The sequence below is a fragment of the Dothidotthia symphoricarpi genome (assembly GCF_010015815.1).
Source record: "Dothidotthia symphoricarpi CBS 119687 unplaced genomic scaffold P153scaffold_19, whole genome shotgun sequence".
NCBI classification, from domain to species: domain Eukaryota; kingdom Fungi; phylum Ascomycota; class Dothideomycetes; order Pleosporales; family Dothidotthiaceae; genus Dothidotthia; species Dothidotthia symphoricarpi.
Genome location: NW_022985026.1, coordinates 115,289 through 135,568, shown reverse-complemented (window position 1 = coordinate 135,568; position 20,280 = coordinate 115,289). Strand labels below are relative to the sequence as shown.

The window sequence follows — 20,280 nt, the reverse complement described above, 5'->3', positions numbered from 1 at the left end:
TCTGTCCTTTTTTATTACCCTTGTAGACCTTACGTCTCGTACACGCCCCTCTATTGACATGTCGTTATAGTTTGGTACGTAATTGCAACGTCCGATGTGGAACTCTAAAGCATACTCGAGACAAGCCTCCCCAATCCTCACGACAATCCAAGATCCTGACCTGTTTTCTGTGCTGCCTTCTCAACATGGTCACGAATTCAAACAGACCGCCGCTGAAGACCCATCAGACGCCGCTCGAGTACACGTTTTATGACGGTTCTACATATACGGATTGGGAAGTGCACGCCGACCGGCAGCCGTAGTTTTCTGTCACAAACATTATATAGCGGAATCATTCTATGACTGATTCTGTTGCAGATGAAGTCTACATCAAAACAATCGTCTCCCATACGGGATTGGCCCTGGCCCAGAGCCGAGCCTCGATATACCCGATACCTAGTCTTTCGCTCACCCCTTCACATTGCTGCACCATCATGACAATCAAAAGCCATGGACTTTTATCAGGATCTTCCCGATCCTTGTACCGTCCATACTTCAAATCCCACCGTTCACGTTTGGGCACAATCCCTGCACATAGAACGATGAACACTTGATCTTGGTTGAGATCTACCTTTGCGTTCATCAACCCTCGATCTATTTGCATGGTGCCTAGATTCTCTTGAATTGGCGACATGATGTTCAATGACACATTGTTCAGGGTATCACTACATGTAGCATCGGGACGAAGGGAGAGGGCCGCTGATGTGGTGTTGAAGACCAGGCTTCCAGGATGCTTTGTAGCGACGTGACACGCTGATGGAGCGAGGTTGACATGATTTTTCGTATCCCATGGACTTTGTGGGCAGCTACGCCATATTTCTGTTGTAGTCTCGCGATCTGGCATATGCAGACGTGTGTTGTCGTCCAAAACCTGACAAGTGCTGAAGTCAATGTCGTTACCAAACCAGTCGTTTTCCAAATTCAGACGACGTAGTCCCAGATCTATAGTTTGAATATGAAATGTGACCAGTCTACCGATATCGTTCGCAATCATGTCTGTGGAGAACGCGCCCCGGTAGTTTATTGCACCCGACCAGCTGGCCCAACTCCAACTGGGGATTTCTGCCACGTCTTCCCTCCGCGTAACTGGATGAGAGATACTATGCCACAGCAAGGAGGTTGTGAGGTACTTCTCGGGCAAGCAGTATAGGAAGGCAGTGTCCATCTTAGTGGCGAGAACGTTGCTCACTCCGGTAAATGCCTTCTCAATGTCAGACGCGTAGGACAAGTTGCGAGCTGTATAGTGACAAGCACAATCCAGGTATGAACGTTTGGTCCTCAGCTCATGTATAGCAGGCACACTGAAGTGTGATGGTGGGCTGATGATGTGGTCATCCTTGCGAGAGAATTTTCCTAATTCTTCTTGAATCAAGACATGCGAACATGTGAAATAGACTTGGTACTTTGTTATGTAGATACACCGCTTCGAGAGTAATCGTTCCTGAAAGGTCCAGCCACGCATGTTCCAGTTCGAATCATCAACAGCGACGAAGAAGTTCAAGTCGATTTTGCAGCCTTCCGCATTGTATAGGCGCGTGTCGTTATCGAGAAACGAAGCTCTTGGTCGACCTTGAACGCCTGGTAGGCCGACAGCTTTGGACGGGTCGACAGCTGCCACAAGAGTGAAGGTCGCCCTACCATAAATGGCATCCATGGCATCAATCTGTACTTGTTTCGAGACCTCATCGTCCTGTACAATGCATAGCCGATCAATCCAAATCCAGTGTTCGTTCAATTCTTTGCAAAGCAAAATAGCATCGAAAATTTGTTCCGGTAGCTGATGAAGCTCAAGACCACCGGGCTGTGATAATTGATCGATGTTTGATTGAACCAGCTGCAAACTTCTGACACCTCCGTGTACACTCCAAACATAGCTAAATGCTACGAACCGGTGGGATTCGGAAGCATCGACAATGCACATCTTGTCGATATCGATCAATTTGAAGTGTTTTGGTAGGCCTTTGGTCATGTTCTCTTGACATTGTCTTCCATGTTGAGATTCGCAATCTGAAATCCACCGCTTCATTGCATTGACATCAAAATACTTTTCCTCCCATACGTTTGCGTCCACCAACCGAGTGGGATATTTACCGTATTCAAGCACAAGAGGCAAGCCAAGCGTTGGTGCAAGCCACCAATGCCAATTCAGCTCCTTCAGACGAATTTCGGGAGGGTCTTGTTGATGATACAGATCGAGGTAGAGGACACACTTGATGTACCTGGGTGGATTCTTTGGCTTGGGAAAACTTGCCGCATACCCCATTTTCGCTACCCTTGTTCCCACCGGCATCTCCTGTTGAAACACCTCGAAAGCAGTTCCCACAAAGATATGAACACTTCTAGGATCCGTAACTATCCGGTCATGGTGTTTGATCTTCTCTTGTACCGCGGAACTGATGATCCGACACATTATACACGAAGCTTGTTGGAGCATACTCTCGAGAGAAGTGGTCTTTTCTAGGCTGCGAAACCCCATGGACGCAAACACGGCTTGGGGATTATTCCAATACTGACAACCATCGCAAAGCCGATCATTTCTCGAGTTTTTGGAGAGCCGTGACTTTGCTCGACTCATGGTTGGATATGTCGTTCTAGCAACGTCAATCAATTACTTCAGCACAAGAAAAACATGACGTATAGGGAGTCAAATTATTGAGGCTCGTATCATCTTAAGGTGGCATAGAGACCAACTCGAAGTGAACTTTTTCCTTGTTTACGATGTATAGAGGGTTGGGATTGGGCTGTGCTTGCTATTGACACCTGTCCCCGCAATCACGTGAAAGGAATTTGTCAGCGAGCTTACCGCTACTCATATTGTAGGCAATATGTCTCCCCGCTCTTTTATCTCCTCTATATTAATCCTCCTTGCCTCAGTTTTGATGTGTCAACATTTTAGTATACCGGTGATTCGATAACTAAGCAAGTGGCATGGCTTGTTCTATGTAGATTCAACAGACACAGACCTCCACAGTCTGCTACGAACCCTTTCTTTCGTTTCCTTGGCATTGCTCGTTGCAGCGGCACCTTTTGTGGCCTTTTTGTGCCGCAGACGAGGAAGGAGCTGCTGCTGCTGTCGGTGAGGCTCCTGTAGCACGCTCAATCTGATCTCCGTCTCTTGTAGGGGTTTCTGTGGTCGACTTTCCATCAGTCCCCTGCTTCTTCTTCTTCTTGTCGTCCGACCACAGATACTGCCAATATACGACTAGTGACTGGAGCTGATCGGTTTCAGCTTTGCCGGGAGGTGTCTTGGCGCCGTTGTCGTCCTCGGGTGGGATGACCCAATGGTTGATACAAAACGCTGGTGAATTGAAAGACTATTTTGTGGAGTGCTTTGTAGCTTCGACACCCAACACCAAGGACACACCTTTGCAGCACATATCTTCCTTACCCTCCCAGTTTCTCATGACTGCTGTCGTCAACCTAAGGGACGGTCCGTATCGTGTCTGCGACATGCTTGCATCCAAATATGACGAAGTGCAACATGGGACTGGTTGGAATATTGATTAATGTGACATCATGTATCTCAGTATGGTAATCACTCTTGTACGAAGATATTGCTCTTGATTGAAGGTTCGAGGCGGCTCTGTCTATAATCTTGAATGTAGGCTTCAAACTTTGCCTTGAGAAGAACACAAGAAGAGTAAATGATGAAACCAGCACCAGAGCTCTGTTAATCAACGCCTATGTCATTTCCTAGATGGAAGCGCCACGCCAACGTGGAAGGCAGGCTTGTTAACATCATTTTTTTTGTAGCTATCAGCCGACGGAACTCAACATCAGCTCTATAGCCCACCATCAAGCTAGTTTATTAGAAAGAACGTACCTTAGAACCGCAATTGCCCCAGGTGCTAATATCATCTCGAGAGGATCATTAATCGAGCAACCAAGCCAGCGCTTTAAGAAACAGCGAAGGATAAGGCCATGTGCAACCTGCAGTTCTCTTTCCTCAGCTGCTGTAGACGAAGCAGTATTTTCGCGGAGGGGAGAAGAGAAAGAAAAGAGAACGTACAAGAAGGACATCAGCAGGTTTCTCGCCACGCATGTAGGGCTTCTGAATCTCTTTAATTTGCGAGATAAGCCTGTCCAGTCGCCCAGTTACTTGTTGCTTTGATCTTAAAGGTATTAGCAACAGTCCATCTGTGACAAAAGATCAGGGCACATCATACTCTCCACCCTCACACCCATCTGACCAGATATCCCACTCGCTGTGTTTGTCCAGACCGCTGTTCTTCCTCGAAACTCTGATCTCCTGGTCTTTGAGACCTTCATAGTTACCATAGTTCCACTCCGTAAGCTCATCGGTGTAGGTAACCTCAGTAACGACACCACAAGAGGCCGGCAGCAGCAGCTCAAAGGTCTGTACAGCCCTCACCCTCGGGCTAACGAAGACGTGCACAAGGCTGCATGGGTCGAGGATATTTCCAGGGCCTACGAAATTTGCTAAGTAGAGGAGACCTGCGCAACGCCAGCCTGGGCTAGTTCAGTCTCTGTAAAGCTCGTGAAACGGCCTGACTTGGCCCACTCCGTTTCTCCTGTTCATAGAACGCGCATCGTTAACAAGCGATTCTTTTAGAGTGTATAGTTGAACCTACCATGGCGAACAATGATTACACGGGGAGTCAGGGCCTCTTGGTCGGACATGATGAAGTCTTACTCGGGGTTTGACCGCGGATTCGGCCGCGTTTATCTCAGGCAGAAGGGCTTGGCGGACCGCCCACCAGGTGCCTTTAGGCTATTACAGTACTCGTCCTGGGATGTGAGTGGGCCATATTCCTATCCCCGCATATTCGCTGCAGGTAGGTGCTAGAAGGACGAGTCACGGCAATCTAGATCTCCAGGCCTTTACAAATTTCGCCAGCTGTTCTACTATAGGTTAACAAATCATAGATCCTAATTACCTTTAATAGCAACATAACTAAAGTCCAAAAGGGCCCCGCAAACAACTCTACGCAGCAAATCTCTGGTGCACTTGGTAGGTAATACAGAGCTGTTGACTGTCGAAATATTTATCACCCCTATCCACCAACCTTCCACATACGACTATAGGACATTGAAAACAAGTTCTCTTGTCCCATATGCTGTTTGTCAAAATTCTATTCATGGCAGGTTAATAGACTGTTGACCAAAAACAGTACCGACACCTTTGAAACGAATCTTGTGACTGTCGCACAGGATATAGGTTGACTGGCTCGAGCAGTAAGGTAACGGTATGTTGCTGCGCGACAGTAACACTAAGCTTCATTGCAGAGTAAAGCATAATAACCTTGGTAAAAAATGCAGAACACTCCGGCAGAGTTTGATTACGAATGAATCAAATGAAATCTTCGTATTGATGATGGAAGAGTACATGTAAGATTAGCATGAACCTTTATCTACTGATATTCTTTGTGGAGCTGACTCGGAAGTAGAGCTTGCAAGTTCGCGGTGGGGACAGTTCAGATGTGCGCCGTCAAATATGGATGAACTGGGCAAACGAGGAATCTTGATAAGTAAACTCTGATCTTTAAGTTGACAGTGAACATCAAGCCGATATAAGAGCAGAGAAGAACTTGGTAAATCATAGAAGGAAGAGAAGACTTGAGGAAATAGCGGAGTTCGTAAAAGGAGTCACATCTACTCGCATCAACCCTCATGCTTGTCCAGAACTATCTGTACCGTGCCCCCGTCATCATCTACCCTCGAATAACGTACCTTGTACCCCACCGCCCAAGTATCCAAATCTCCGTTGCCCTTCTGTGCTATTCTCGCCCATTCATCTCTGGAGTCTTGTAACCCCGACACACTATCTACCAACAGCCTTACCACATCCACCCGTCGATGAGCCCGTGCCGAATCTGAATTGCGCACATACGCTGCCATGGCAGCGGTCACTATGCTGGCAGCCAGCAAGCAAAGCAGACCCAACAAAAGGATGCTTGGCACGTACGTGATGCGGTACTGCTGCTGTGTTATGAAGCCCGGGACATCGACATAGTAGTCGTGTAGATTTTTGGATGAATTGGTACTGGTCGCAGCAACTTCGTATAGTATACGCTGTGCCTCGCCCGAAGCATAGAGGAAGTTGAGCGCAAAGTCGGTGAAGGTGTCGTTGGCTGTGGTGGCGGCATGAAGTCCCGTCATGGAGTTTGAGAGCGCGGGACCGAGGCCCGGGATTACGGCGCCGGGCGCATGAAAGTTGAGGTTGCTCCATTGGAAGTGAGCGAGCATGGAGGGGATGCTGGATTTCTCCTGGTCATTGTCGAAGTGGGTGGAGGAAATGGTCCAGGTGCTAGTGCTGCTGCTGTTGGAAGAAGCACGAGTGTAGTTGAGCAAGCCGCGTTCACGATACAGCATACAGCGGATCCCGCTGACGGACATGGTGCTCTGCGTCCCTGTGAAGCCCAGCGCTGCTCCAGTCATGTTGAAGGCACGGAACCCAACGTCGCCATATATAGATGGTGATGTGTCATTGGTCATGTTGAAACGTTGTAGATGCCCAAGATACGCCTCTAGTGAGCCGAGGGAAAAGCCGGCGTAACTGTAGCCATCTCCATCATACGTTTGAATGTCTTCTGGAACGCCTGGATAGTTGGCCTGAAAGAGTGTATTGTTGGATATTGAAGTGGTGTTCAACATCAACTCTATTTGGGTGTTGATAAGCGACAGGGGCTGCAACACCGATATTGAAGTTGGCAGATCAGGAGCGCAGTCAACAGAAAGTCGATATGCGGGTACATTGTCAATTTCAACAACCGTCAGGGGAAGGCTGTCCAGCGATTGTGAAGTCGCATTGATGCCCACATAAGTACCGTTAGTCAACTTAGAGGCGGCATTCTCGTAAGACAGTCCAGTGAGCAGAGACACCATTTCCTTCGCAACCTGGGCGTTCTGCGAATCGCTGAAGTCGTATAGATCCAAGCTGATTAAGCTGCTACTTGGGTAAAGCAAGCCAGCAGGCCCAAGGAATGCCCCATCAATAGCAAGATCCCTCTGCACTCGTAGCGTACTCGCATGCGAAGGAACGTTTTCGGAAAATGCCTCGTACGCGATGATGTTGCTCAGGGCCGATCGCGACACGGCAGAGAGTAGCGTGAGCAAGCCCAGAAGGAAAAGTCGCCACGTTTTGCCCTGCAACAGATCGCGAAGTTGAAACAAGTCGTAATTCCCACCGGAAGTGCCGCTGGCAGTCACCAGTGTCCTCAGGGGAATTGCTCGCCGTTGCTGCTCATTCACTACCGATACACGTGCGTTTGCAAACCAGATATAATTAAGGCTTGCCATGAATAAAGGAGCTAATATGGCTCCTGTGATGATGTCGATGGCTTTCGCTTCTGCTTGACTGAAGTGCCCGCCGATTTTCTCTCCAGCGAAGGTGTCGAAGATGCGCGGATTGGCGTGGATGCATACCAGCCATGCGACGAGTGCGACTGCTGGGATGGCTGCAGTCACGAGAACTTGACTCGCGGACCATACTTGAGCAAAACTCCGTGGCTGGCAAGAAGTAGCGGGCGCAACTGTTGCGGAAATGAGCGTCGTCCCCTTCTCGTGTGTTGCAGGTTCATGTGTCATTGTAATCGGTTCGTACGGCTGGGAGGCAGATGCCGCTGGTAAACTGGAGGCTTTATGAGCCATACTTGAGTGCTGTGAACTGGGAGAATGGGAGTGAAGAGTTCCCACCAAATCTATGGCTGTTTGGTAATAAGCACTTGCTTGGGCTTGGCATAAGCAGTAAGCAGTAGTATCCTCAGCCACTTTACGAGGCGAGCTGTTGGTTGGTGGGAGCTCTCGGCAGGTCAAAGCGGGAAATTGAAACCACCAAAAATAAACTAACCAAACAATGCAATGAATGAAGCATAGCAAACTTTGCTAGCTAGGTTGTATGTATGTGCAAGTAAGGCTAACGTACTCCTTGATCTAAAATTATCACCTAGTTGGGAAACCCCGGAATCAAGCTGCAGCGGGATCTTGGACAACGACATGCAAGATCAGTGCATAAATCGTCTATAAATCGTCTATAAATCGTGCACATCCGCCAGAGGGTCTATCTTATCTGTAACATTGAGCGTGTAGCATAGCTTCGTGATCTCGCTGATATGCACAGTTTGATTCCGGGTATCTCGACTGGCCGAGAAGCCAGTTTCGGACCCAACTAGATTATGTGGCAAGACGCCCGCACGTCTTTAGTGCTTATAGGGGTGCACATTACTTGCGGCGTTAATGCATATTGCTACCTTCTTTACTATCTAGTGGCACAACAGTCAAAGCAGGTACTTGTAACCCGCATTAATGTACCGTATACAATGCCTGTAGAGGCCATCCATAATACCAAGGCTTATGGGACAAGTGCTAGTTCGTCACCTTGCAAGAAGTCGCATCTAATCCTCGAGACATTATAGCTGCCGAATTGCTACTTATAAAGCGGCTTATCCAACCTGCGTATTCTTTACTAATCACATAAGAGGCTGAGTACAGCTTCACATGGGGCCTGGACGAAGAGAGTGCGACTTCAACAGGCATTTGTAGTTGTCTAGCAATGATTTGTCGAGTGTCCCTGCGATCTGTCATGGAAACTGTCTAAACGTTACAATCCCCTTGTTATCACTCTCTACTCTGGTGTGCTCGGAGATTTTGGCGCTCGACCTTGTGTGTTATAGGCCTCTCAAACGTGATACATCTCCATCCACCCATCGTCAAATCTGAACACATAGATCTTGGAAGCCGTTCAATACAGCAAAGATGCTCGTATCCGCCAGAGAGCAATTCATCCAAAGCTCAAAAGGGCTCCGCAAGCAACTCCACACACCAAATCTTCGGCGTGCTTGCTAAGCCGTACAGAGCTGTTAGCTGTCGTGCTTGCTAAGCCGTACAGAGCTGTTAGCTGTCGAGATATGTACTACCCCCAACCACCATTCTTCCACATACGACCATAGGACGTTGAAAACAAGGCTTCCTGTTCGCTCAGCCCTTTCTAAGCAACGTATCTCCGCCCGGAATCGACATGACTCCCGAGATGGAGGTTTCTGGGACGATGATGTGCGAGGAGCCTTGCATGAGTCAGCTGCTGCAAAACATATCTTGAGAGCATACGCACACTCGGTACAGGGCTCCATTATGCAGTCGCATGGGATAGACGTCTGGATGGTGAATAGTCCCTCGCTTGACTGCGCTACCACAGCGCTAGCGAGGAACAGCAAGGCTGAAGCTGGAGTCGAGGTGCGCATGATGACTTTTGTCGATAAAATTGTCTGAGATGGATGGCAGGTCTGGAGAGTGATTGTGTGGACAACGACCGACGAGGGCTTATATCTGGTGACTCGTGTACCGCATAAACTGGTTGAATTGCGCGGTGGTAGGCCCGATCAGGCAGGCAGCCAAGCTCCAATTAATCGACTGGATTAGGGCTACTACAACGTACGGTGGGTGTATTTTCAATGTGGATCTAGGGGGTGGCTAGACGCTGCACCTTTTATTCGTTACATGCAGTAACGTAAGCAGGTCGATTTGGCTGTTGCCTTCTTGGGCGTGCTGGACGGCGACACGCGATTGGCGGGGCACTCTATGTATGTTTATATTTTTGAAATCTTCGGTCGTTCCAGCGAGTTGTGGTTTTCTGGGCAAGAACGCTAGGATAGATGCGGGTTAGCCTGGAAGAAGTGGGGCTGGATGGAGAAAGTGCGGTCCTCACAGGTGTTCAGTCGCTGTTGTGTAGGATAACATTTTCTTTTTGTTGGGTCATTACTGTGTAGATATGGGTGTATTATGCGGTCGACTGATTAACCTTTGTAACGTGAGTGGAGACGGATAGGTAAATACATGCGGAGGTTTAATTTCCTCAACACCAAGAGATAGGGTAAGAAGAGTAGATAGAACATATACATACATTATTACATAAACCCGCTATACCATGCTCTTGTCGCACGCGGTACGGGTATCCAAGCCAAATCTCAACTCCAAACGCCGTCCATGACATGCCAACTCGGCATTCCAGCAGCAAAAGGGCCTCCCACACGTATCCAGTAGTAAGGAAAATCAACGAATCTTGTCAACCCTCTTCTTCGCAATCCTGATCTTGCCATCCACACGCGTGACATCCTCCTCCAGCAGGCCTAACATGGCATTCTGCTCGACAATCTCCTCATTGATAGCCACGCCCATCTCGCGCATCCTCCTCACCACCTTCGTCAGATCAACCAGATCCTCATCCTGATCCTGGATGATATCCTTCTGCAGCTGCAACACGCCCTCGTTATCGAGTTCGCGGGTGCGATCTGTCTCGTGCTGGGGCGCGCCGAGGACGCGACGCGAGGGGGTTTTATTCGCGTGTGTGAAGAGGCCGGCTTTCTGCTGGTCTGTGACGGCGGCGGACGCGGTGGACGCGGATGCAGATGCGTAGGCGGCTTTGACGGCCATTGTGTTCAGCACGCTGTCGAGGCCGTCGCGCTCCTTTTTGAGGGTGGAAATCATATCGCGACGGCGCCGGATCTCGCCTTCGCCGAGCTTCTCGCCCTGCCATTCTCCGCTCGCGGCGCCGGTCGTGCTGCTGCGTAGCGCGTCTTCAAGCGCGGCGATGAGGGTACCGGCGCGGAGCAGGCTTTTCTTTGCGTTTGCGGCGGCTTCGTGTTGGGCTGTTGCGACGGTGGCTTGTTCGCGGGCCGTGAGCCAGCGGCGCGCGTCTTGCAGCGAGGACTTGAGCAGCGCGTGCTTGTCGAGCCAGTCTGCGCCGTCGCGGATGGAGTCTTTGGCTGCGCTGCCGTTTGCGACACTGCCGACTCGTTCCTTCTTCCCGTCGTCTAGCTGCAGGAAGTCGCGGTACGCTTTTGTGTCGCGCCACCGCGTGTCTGGGCTGCTTTCTATCGCGCGAAGGTATGCTTCTAACCCCACTCGGCGCTTCTCAATCTGCTCTGGTGACCCCAGACTGCTCCCCAGCCCGAGGAACCCGCCCAGCCAGGATTTTGGCGGTAGAGTAGCAGGCGGCGCGCTGACTTCCGAGCGCAGAGTGGAGTCGAGGGTGGTGAAGTCTGAATAACGTTTCGAGAGGGTCGTAGCTGTTCGTGGGAAAGGATGGTCGACGCGAACCGAGTAGGCTGTGTACTGTTTGCCTTGTTCAGGCGTCTGCGTGGCTGCGCTGGGGATTGCGATTTTGAGCGGCGCCATGGTGTATGATTTCGCGGGTGTGTATTGTGGACGTGTGTGAAGTAGATGTGTGGTTGCCTGCTGTTGTGTGTATCACGTTTACGACAAGTCTTGTGCGCGAGTCTTTGTACCTCGTGATATTTATACGGAACGCAAGCCACCAATAACGCGTGCAAAAACAGGCGTTGGGACGGGGCTGAGAGCAAGTCCGGGGTGTGCATGAAGATTGACGTCGTTCATGCATGGGAGCGCTAGTGCCACGTGCGCGTCTTGCCTTATCATCTGGGATTCAACACCACATCCGCTATCATGACATTCGACGCACAGTCTCTGGATGAGGTGACCGTACTTTGTCTCTTCTTAATCCAGGGCTTGGTCCGTTGCTCTAGGCATACTGACACATCGTGTTGATCTCAAATGTGGTATACAAACTGATATGTTCTTATTCACACACTCTTAGACATGGATAGTACAAATCAACCGACTACTTGTTAACAATTAAGGGGAAACTATTTTAGGTCTTGTAGTTTGTCTCTAATGTTTTCTTCTTTTGTCTTTTCTCCGTCTTTACTTTGTTTAAGGAGCACAGTCTTTCACGCGAGTTCTCCAATACATCCTAGCTTTACGTTAGCTTGTTGCACGTCTTAAGGTGAAGGTAGGTCCAGGGTTTTAACAAGTCAGTTTCACTGTAGAATCAAGTAAATCACGCAACCTTCCTATAAGTATCTCACCTGCGCAGCTGTTTAAAGCTACAACAACACCCTACTATTTCACAGACATCTCTCAACCACGCCACAGACACCTAACAACTACTCATAGAGTATTAGACATGGGCCTGCAGAACCTGCCCCCAGAAATATTGCAGCAAATCGCTCGACTGTACGTCAACAACGTCAGCGTCGCAGAGGCGTGGCGCATGAGAGAAACATGCAGTATGTCGATCATTGAAGCCATAGCAGAGTGTCGTTCAAAAGTCCCATACTTACTATACTCAGAGTCTGTCAGGTTATGCATTGAGTATGAAGTCCTCGCCAGGCAACCGCTGGGAGCTTTTCTCCATGCAACCCCAATCAGGATCAACCGGAAGATTCTGGAATGGAACATCGACAAATACCTCTTCCATCGCGTAGACAGCCTCTACGGTGCTTACCCTTTCATTCCCAATTTCATCCGCACCATGGTCGACATCCTGGTACAAGCCGCTGGACGCGACACGCAGGAGGTCCGATTGCGATACACAGAGTCGTTGTGTAAGACATTTGCAGATACCTACAAAGATGCATTCGATTGCATCACAACAGATATGACAGTATCAATAGCTCGAGGAAAGGTATCCACATCTCTGTTTGACACCGACAATGTTCACACTCGAGTGGCAGCAGCAGCAGCAGTAGGAAGCTGCCGAGCCATCGGGATCTTCGTAGCCGGCGCTTACGAGATGCTGTGGAGGGACTACAACTTGTCTGAATGGGACAGCCTTCCGTTTGGATCACCGCTCAACGCTGCAACGTTTTGCGGTCGCCTGACTGTGGTCAAAGCCATCATCAAGCGGTCTGAAGTCCACAAGGGCGACATGAGCGATAAGTTCTTTCCCGATGTCTGTGAACAGGTCCTTATCAACTCCATCGAGTGGCAACAAGAGCATATCGCCAAGTTCTTGCTTGAGCATTACAACAAAACGTTCGGGCGTCCAAGTGCAGAGGCCTTGACAAGATGGTCAAATGTGGCGATCGAAGCAGGGAACGAGAACCTTGTTTCTATCATTTTGTACGATCATCACTAAGGTGATGTTTCAGTCGACTGGTAAACGTTCAGCGTCTGTTGCTGGTGTGGTCTTCCAATATCATGCCGCGTCTTCTTTGAGAAAGGTTTGCTCCCCGTGCACACCCCTTTGAAGTTGCTTACTGACAAGCGTTTAGCAATGCGGGGACTTCGAGACTATGTCGTCTTATAATCGTCGTGGCGTCGCCTACATTTTGCTTGTTTGTTCGTCTCTTTGGGCAACATTCCATAGGGTACGTCTGGATAAGGACAATGTTACCGCAGTACAACACTGACTAGGCAACAGCTCGCTCGACCGCATCTTCTTTGCCTTTATTCGACCTCCACGCCAAAATCGGTCATCAGCTTCCTCTCCTGTCGAGAGCTGGTAGATGTTTCTCTAACATGGCGAAGGGACACATGGTTTCTTGGCTCTTGACCACGTTTTCTACAATCCCATCAGGTCCAAGCTGTGTTTTTTCATTCTTCGCGTTCTATGCGACTCGATTCCTTTAATAAAAACCTCTTTCCCTCGGACTTTGACGAATTTCTAGACGAGTCTGTACATCACTCAAACTCAATTCAAACTCTCTTCAGCTGCCTCTGCTTCACTCTCATCGCGGTCCTCCTTTTCTGACTCCGCTGCCGCACCGGCCCCGCAAGCCCATCCAACTTCGGCCCAGGTATCTGATAACCTCCAATTTTCCCACTAACATCCACCAAAATCCCCTTATCCTCCATCCCATACAAATGCGACCCTAATATCCCCGCACCTAACCTCCCACTCCCCGCACCCCCAACCCTCAAATTAACACACTGCGGATACGCCTGCGCCCCATCCCTCTGCGCCGCAACATGCAGCGCCAAAATCTCATGCCGAAGCACATACTCCCCCTGCGCCAACATCTGCGGGACCCTCACCTCCCATGAAAATCCATTCGAAATCAGCACATCCGTCGCCCACGTCCCGCCGAGCCCCATCTCCGCCCACCCCGTGCTATTCACCCACCCCATCTCATCGATCTTGCTCCACCGCAGCGACCCCGCGTCTGCGGTGGCACAACTCCCATTACACGGTGCGAGGTACGTCAGCACGGGTCCGACGTGCGAGACGGGCCATTCGTTCCATTGCAGGGTTAGCGTTGAGCCGGCTGTTACGTTGATGTGAAGTGCGCCTGGTGCGCTGGAGAAGTGGCAGGAGACGGCGGACGTGTTGAAGGAGGAGGGCGGGACGAAGATGTTGCCGAGGTTTGCGGCGCTCCAGGCTGCTAGGGGGGGTTGCGTGGTGTTTGTCAACGCGGTTGCGGGGTCGAAGCCGGCGTATGTCAGGCCGGTGGCGGTGGTGATGTTTGTTATGCGGCCGTGGGCGCTGACGAGCGGGAGGATAGCCAGAAGCGCCTGGGCTGAGAGGAGACGCATGGTTATGGTTGGTGGGTGGTAAGGAGCGTTGGAGTCTGCATTGCGCTGGGCTGGGAAGATGGGCGTGTGGTTATACACATCATCAGTTGTGAAAGTCGGATACCGCACCATGTCGGTCAACCGCTCTGGAAATCAGTCAGTGTTCACGCCTCAGCAACTGAACCCACAGATCTGATGTTTCGAACGCGATCTCGCCGCGTGTAGATTGCCGTTGTAATGACGATGGGCCTGCGCGTACCCCGGATTCAGACGTCGTGTTTCAGCGCGAAACACGCGCGATTCAGCGTGCGCTGGAGGGAGTTTGTCGCTTATTCTGCCATTACTTACTATCCTGCTATTTTTTGTTCATTTTTTTCATTGTTGTGCTGTGTACTCGATCAAGTATGTCTGAGATGAGGATGTAGTTAGTGGATGGAAGTGCTTGAGTGTTGGAATTTTCGGCATGATGGCTGGTTGTTTGCGCGAACAGGGATTTGTCATGGGATATATGCTGTGTGGTTTGCTAAGTATTACGGACTTTCGTCTGGGAGCGCCTTCCTCCAGTGGTATGTACAGAGAGTAGAAAGGTGGGCGGCAACGCTGAATGCGATATTGAGGAAAGATGGCATATCATGGAATCGCAGTCAGCATAGGAGATGCGTGAGTGTTCAATCGTATACCTCGCGAGTTATTGTCACGATTAGTGATCTGTAGGAGGATATATGCTATGTGTAAGCTACAAGTAGGCGTAGGTGTTTAGCCAGAAAACCTTGCAGCTGTGGTTTGTGGAGAGACGGAGTGGGAGATCTACAGCAGTACTAAGCAAACGTGGTCTTGAAAATAGCGGAGCGGCATGAGATCACTGTCTGGGGGGTCTGTTGCGCTATGCTCTGCTGGTAGGACGTTAGTCGAGTTCAGTTTCTTCTAGCTGAATGTCAGTGAATGAGTGAGTGATATCCGGACTGACTGGCTAGCTGGGAAATGCTCGAGCTGGCAAGTCGTGACAAGCTGTCAAACAGCATGATATCCATGATCAAGTCTGTGCACTTAGACGAGGCTTGCTTCCCGTAAGAGCTACTGCACGTTACTCTGGCAGTCGCCTCTACAGTCGTCCATGTGCTCGTATTAAGTGATTATGTGTGCTCGCTCGCCGTTGAGTTTCGATAGATGATGCATAAGACGGTGTGTTCGATGTACCTTCCCTACCTGGCTCGGTCTTTATAATGACTTTCGTTGCACCGAAACTCGAGTCAGTATTCATCCATTTCTAGAGCATATGAATACAGAGTATTTGGTGATGGAGGTGTCGGGTTGTGGTTCAGAACATAACGAGTTTGGGCGTGAGGAAAGTCTACGCTCTGCGATATAGCAATCTTCGAGGTTTATATTCAGGCGAAAAGAGAGTGTTTCAAAGGTTTGTAAGAGACATCGAACGGCACTAGCATATGACGGCTTAGGGCTAGAACACTTGACTTCGACAAGCCTCGTTCATCCGAAACTCGCTACAATTTAGGCGGCTTGGTACCAAGGCGCCAAGCACGTGTAGGATCTCGGGAATTTGCCACGAGGGAGAAATAATCCACTATAGACAAACGAGTGCGAGCGCGATGGTTCTAGATATCTGGGCGTCAGGAAGACAATTTTAAGGCATCTCAAGAGCAATAATTCCGTGGGTCGCCGAATATCGAGGCTGATTTACAGTGCGTCTATCCATCACACACGACATTATATATGCTACGGAACAATTTACACCGAGCTAGGTACATCAAACACAAGATAAGCTTACTTCTATCCTCTGGTGGTGTGGTAGTCAATATCCCTGTCAGCCAAGCCTCCGGAGATTTCCCCCGTTATACACGACCGCGGAAATTTGTTTACCGGGGAAGATATGCAGTGGAATGTGTGTTTCGTTCTATGCAGAGTCCGCCAAGAAAGGAAGTTGGTCTCTTTCTGTTCCCACGTCCCCCCTTTCGGGCAAGGCGTGGCGTGAAACGGGTATCGCGTGGCTCCCGCGATTCACTGGCATGAAACGTCCTACTCTCGATTATGGTACGTTGGACTCAGTGGCAAGTGCCAAGCAAGGTCATGCGATTGCGGAATGAGAAACACATTACGCCAGGAGGAAATGAGAAGTTGGGAGTAGGCGAAAAGAGATATATATACGAAATGCCCCGGTATCATCCTAGGAAGCATTGAGTTATTGTCCAACACTATCTCTTCCACTTCAATTCATATCTCAGTCACTCATTCTATCCGTCATCATGCAGCTCACTATGCTTCAAACAGTTTTCCTGCTCCTGCCCTCCGTGCTGGGCGCGACCATCTACGTCGCTCCTACCGGCTCGGACAGTGCCGCAGGTAGCCTCGCCGCGCCCTTGAAATCCATTCAGACCGCCGTCAACAAGGCTGTTGCTGGCGACACAATCTTCCTCCGTGGCGGCACATACGCGCTCACGACCAACATCCAGATCAAGAAGTCCGGAACCTCAGCCGCACCCATCACTCTGTCCGCATACCAGACCGAAGTTCCAATCCTGGATGGCGAGGCGCTTACGGGCACACCTGCCCCTGTTGGTGGAAGTCTCGCGGGCGCCGACCGCGGTGTTCTGCATATCGAGAAGGCAAACTACTGGAAGTTTGTGGGTCTTGAGCTGATCAACGGACCGTATGGCGTGTATGCCGACAGCTCGAACAACAATGTCTTCGAGAGGCTGGTTACAAGACAGAACTACGAGACTGGTTTCCAACTGCAGGGTGCCAGCGCGAACAACAAGATCTACTACTTGGATTCGTGGGGTAACCGTGACCCGAGGAAAAACGGCGAAAGTGCCGATGGAATTGCCATCAAGGAGGGAAGTGGTGAGGGCAACATCCTGAAGGGCGCTAGGCTATGGAATAACGTCGATGATGGACTTGACTTGTGGTACGTTAAAATTCTACTAACATGCAAGTTACAGACCGATGAACTAATATGTCAACCAGGGAGTTCAAATCCAAGATCACCATCGTCGACACCATCTCCTGGGGTAACGGCTTCAACCGTTGGTCCTTCACCGACTTCGCTGGCGATGGCAACGGCTTCAAGCTCGGCGGTGGCAACGCCGGCGACATTGGCCCCGCAGACCACAACATCACAAACTGCATCGCCTTTGCCAACGCAGCCAAGGGTTTCACCGACAACTCGCAGACGGGCAACTTCGTCATGCTGCGCAATACAGCCTTCAACAACCCGGACGTCGGCTTCAACGCAAAGAACGCAGTGGTCACCTTCCGCGACAACATTGCGGCGAGCAACATGAAGAGCACCTCAAATTCGGCACAAGTGACATTGAGCTCTTCGCAGAAGCTGAGCGGTAACTCTTGGAGCGGGAGTGCGACGTGGGCGAACAGTGCGTTCAAGAGTGTGGACGTCTCGTTGGTGCAGGGCAAGAGGCAGGCTAACGGAAAGATTGCCGCGAGTGACTTCTTGCTCCCTGCTAGTGGAGCGGCGATCGGTGCTACTACTCACTGGTCGTAGTCGTCTAGGTGAAGTCGAGATGCATGGGGAGGTTCAAGCTTCAAGTATATATTTTCGTAACGGTATAATTCAAACATTTTGGTCATCATTCAAGATTCTTGTGATTGTGTTTTCGATGCTGGATTACGAACCCAGTGATTTCGAATAACATGTGTCTCATCGATAGGTGTCGGGCAAATGCCTGTAACATCGCAAGGGATATAGGGTCTTGGAAAACTTTAATCCATTGACACAGCAATAATAACGCCGAAACAAGATATCTAGCAACTGATGCATCACGGAAGTCCAACATGTACGAGACTTTGCCAAGTGTGCGTAACTTTTGCCCCATCTAAAGAGGTTTTCAAAAACGTCAAGTGCCAGTCCCCGATTCCAAGAGCTCCATCCGATAATGCACTCTGTCCGTGGAGATGACCATAGACTTAGTTCAGCCTTTACGACGCTCAGAAACCTTCACAGAGATATTCATCTCACCAATAGGCTTGTCGTTCAGTTCTTGAATGGCACGCTCTACTTCGTTCGATGCAATGCCGACAAAAGCAAAGCCATGCCTGATCACGACCTTGGAAACATTGAAACCCTGAAACAGCATGCGTATGGTGGATTCTGCTACCCCATACGGTAGATTGTTGACTTTTAGGTCGGTCGTTGAGCCTCTGGGCGTGGAGGGGGAGCCAGGAGTAGACGGATTGCCCCCACCCTTCTTCTTGCCTTTATCTGCCAGGTTGACACGAATCGTCCTGCCCTCAAAATTGAAGCCTTTTTCGTATTTGGCCAAAATAGCATCCGCATCCTTCTGGCGTGCAAACATGAAGCAGAAGCTCTTCCCTCCTCCAGGAATTCTGACATCGAGCACCTTATAGCCTGTGAAGATGTTCTGGATATCTGCCTTCGAGGAACCGGGCTTGATACCACCAACAAACAGCTGAATAGCCTTTCCATGCGCGGGGCCAGTATCGACAAGTAGGTCTTCCATTTCTTCGTCCGGCACGCAACGCAAATCCAAGGTGCCATTTTTCAAATAGGTGCCGGCGAATTCACGAACAACTTTGACCGCCATACTCGGCTTTGCTAACTGCACCAAACCAACCCCGGGCTGCGGAGACTTCATATGCAAGATCTCGTTGGGCTCGTAGCTTCCAAAGTATGGGTCCTCCTCGGGCTCATGGCAGTCGAAAGCCTCCATCATTGGCCCGAAGAGTGCATTCATACTGCGGAGCGTGTGGTTCTCAGGCAAGTGCGTGATTCTAACAGTGCGCGACTCTATCTGGTTGTCACGGTCGTGGAGAAACTTGGTCAAGGTATTTGTGGCAGATGTAGGGATCAAAGACTCGGGTTTGAGTGACGCGTGGGTTTTCTGGCTTACTGGCCCAAATTGACGCCCATCGTACCTTGCGGCAGCGTTTTCTGCATTTTCTTGGGAGTCGAATACAACCCAGGCACAGGCGCCGCGGCCGCCTGGAAACGTGTGGATCTCCTTGATACCAGCTTTCTCGTCGTCGTCGAACACAGTGTGTATGAAGGATGGCTCCGAATTTATAGGGAGGCGATCGAGATATACGACGGGCGTCATGTTGCCGGTTGTTGAGTGGCTTGGTGGTTACGATCCGCGTTCCTATGTAGTGGAGTATCGAAGTTTAGATGCTTAATAGTTTGCTGGAGAGGACGGTGTGCTTGAAATTGACCCATACAACATACAGCGAAAGCGCGAAGTGCATATGCTGCCAGTACGAGTGATGAAACTCCCAGAATTGACTGGCCGAGTCACGCATTCACTAATATTCCACAAATCATGAACGCCTGTTTTCCAGGTACCTACGATGGATGTCGCATTGGATTCGCGCGCTTCAGGATATATATCGAAAGGACGTACGGTTGCGAGTTCTGATTGAGGTTACATTGTTGAGTTTTACGGATGGAGGCGGGGCTACCGTAGAAACCATGTCATCGATCTGATTGGTTCGAAAAAGATCGCTACCAAACTACGTCTATCCTCATGCGTGAAAGCAACGATCATGCCTTTGGGTGTACTGTTGGAAGCACTTTTGTCTTGCGAGATGAGAGAACTCTAAACTCAAGCCATTGTATTTCATGGAACAGTCTATCCCTAGGGACAGTTTTTTGATGGCTACCATGGAAGCAAGCGACCTGTCGGCAAACTTGGGGCAGCTCACTGTCCTCTTGAACATGAACTACTTTTCTAGTTGACACCTCACACTCTATGCTATGGCTGTGGGAATCTAAACGAGACCTTGCTGCTAACGCATAAGATCTTGCCTCGAGTGGTTCGGCATGGCAACGCAAAGTTTTGTCTAGTCACAACAATCACAAACAGATCAGCAAACGAGGATTACAATTGAGGTTTCGAGAGTCTGACTACCCAATACATAGCCATTTCAAAACCTGGTGATCACATGTACGCGAAACCTTTCCGCTGACCATTGCCAATTACA

The 20,280-nt window shown here is 49.9% G+C and overlaps 9 protein-coding genes across 9 annotated transcripts; 2 read left to right on the top strand and 7 right to left on the bottom strand.

Annotated features, from left to right (window-relative positions):
• Window positions 1-364: 364 nt before the first annotated feature.
• Window positions 365-2,302, bottom strand: P153DRAFT_389091 (HET-domain-containing protein; the record flags this gene model as incomplete). Its single annotated transcript, XM_033670813.1, has 1 exon — window positions 365-2,302. The coding sequence occupies one exon, from the start codon at window positions 2,300-2,302 to the stop codon at window positions 365-367; it is 1,938 nt and encodes a 645-aa protein (XP_033520031.1).
• Window positions 2,303-3,725: 1,423 nt separating this feature from the next.
• Window positions 3,726-4,680, bottom strand: P153DRAFT_378505 (putative phosphoglycerate mutase; the record flags this gene model as incomplete). The annotated part of the gene is made up of 5 exons (XM_033669798.1): window positions 3,726-3,792; window positions 3,863-3,969; window positions 4,049-4,151; window positions 4,206-4,494; window positions 4,632-4,680. The coding sequence occupies 5 exons, from the start codon at window positions 4,678-4,680 to the stop codon at window positions 3,726-3,728; spliced, it is 615 nt and encodes a 204-aa protein (XP_033520030.1).
• Window positions 4,681-5,344: 664 nt separating this feature from the next.
• P153DRAFT_369667 (uncharacterized protein) lies at window positions 5,345-7,674 on the bottom strand. The gene has a single exon (XM_033668835.1). The coding sequence runs from the start codon at window positions 7,648-7,650 to the stop codon at window positions 5,662-5,664; it is 1,989 nt and encodes a 662-aa protein (XP_033520029.1). The 5' UTR covers window positions 7,651-7,674; the 3' UTR covers window positions 5,345-5,661.
• A 1,302-nt stretch (window positions 7,675-8,976) lies between these two features.
• Window positions 8,977-9,239, bottom strand: P153DRAFT_389088 (uncharacterized protein; the record flags this gene model as incomplete). The annotated part of the gene is made up of 2 exons (XM_033670812.1): window positions 8,977-9,062; window positions 9,110-9,239. The coding sequence occupies 2 exons, from the start codon at window positions 9,237-9,239 to the stop codon at window positions 8,977-8,979; spliced, it is 216 nt and encodes a 71-aa protein (XP_033520028.1).
• Window positions 9,240-9,747: 508 nt separating this feature from the next.
• P153DRAFT_369665 (uncharacterized protein) lies at window positions 9,748-11,341 on the bottom strand. Its single transcript, XM_033668834.1, has one exon. The coding sequence runs from the start codon at window positions 11,170-11,172 to the stop codon at window positions 10,048-10,050; it is 1,125 nt and encodes a 374-aa protein (XP_033520027.1). The 5' UTR covers window positions 11,173-11,341; the 3' UTR covers window positions 9,748-10,047.
• A 639-nt stretch (window positions 11,342-11,980) lies between these two features.
• Window positions 11,981-13,304, top strand: P153DRAFT_359982 (uncharacterized protein; the record flags this gene model as incomplete). Its single annotated transcript, XM_033666890.1, has 4 exons — window positions 11,981-12,083; window positions 12,147-12,918; window positions 13,071-13,166; window positions 13,220-13,304. The coding sequence occupies 4 exons, from the start codon at window positions 11,981-11,983 to the stop codon at window positions 13,302-13,304; spliced, it is 1,056 nt and encodes a 351-aa protein (XP_033520026.1).
• Window positions 13,305-13,494: 190 nt separating this feature from the next.
• Window positions 13,495-14,331, bottom strand: P153DRAFT_299033 (lytic polysaccharide monooxygenase; the record flags this gene model as incomplete). Its single annotated transcript, XM_033664254.1, has 1 exon — window positions 13,495-14,331. The coding sequence occupies one exon, from the start codon at window positions 14,329-14,331 to the stop codon at window positions 13,495-13,497; it is 837 nt and encodes a 278-aa protein (XP_033520025.1).
• A 2,240-nt stretch (window positions 14,332-16,571) lies between these two features.
• Window positions 16,572-17,859, top strand: P153DRAFT_434099 (polysaccharide lyase family 9 protein; the record flags this gene model as incomplete). Its single annotated transcript, XM_033673060.1, has 2 exons — window positions 16,572-17,233; window positions 17,293-17,859. The coding sequence occupies 2 exons, from the start codon at window positions 16,572-16,574 to the stop codon at window positions 17,825-17,827; spliced, it is 1,197 nt and encodes a 398-aa protein (XP_033520024.1). The 3' UTR covers window positions 17,828-17,859.
• A 180-nt stretch (window positions 17,860-18,039) lies between these two features.
• P153DRAFT_369660 (uncharacterized protein) lies at window positions 18,040-19,701 on the bottom strand. Its single transcript, XM_033668833.1, has one exon. The coding sequence runs from the start codon at window positions 19,398-19,400 to the stop codon at window positions 18,255-18,257; it is 1,146 nt and encodes a 381-aa protein (XP_033520023.1). The 5' UTR covers window positions 19,401-19,701; the 3' UTR covers window positions 18,040-18,254.
• Window positions 19,702-20,280: the final 579 nt, after the last annotated feature.

What these genes read in the sequence shown, in the direction of transcription:
- P153DRAFT_369665 (XM_033668834.1), bottom strand. Translation starts at nt 11,172, where the DNA reads ATGGCGCCGCTCAAAATCGCAATCCCCAGCGCAGCCACGCAGACGCCT.
- P153DRAFT_369660 (XM_033668833.1), bottom strand. Translation starts at nt 19,400, where the DNA reads ATGACGCCCGTCGTATATCTCGATCGCCTCCCTATAAATTCGGAGCCA.
- P153DRAFT_369667 (XM_033668835.1), bottom strand. Translation starts at nt 7,650, where the DNA reads ATGGCTCATAAAGCCTCCAGTTTACCAGCGGCATCTGCCTCCCAGCCG.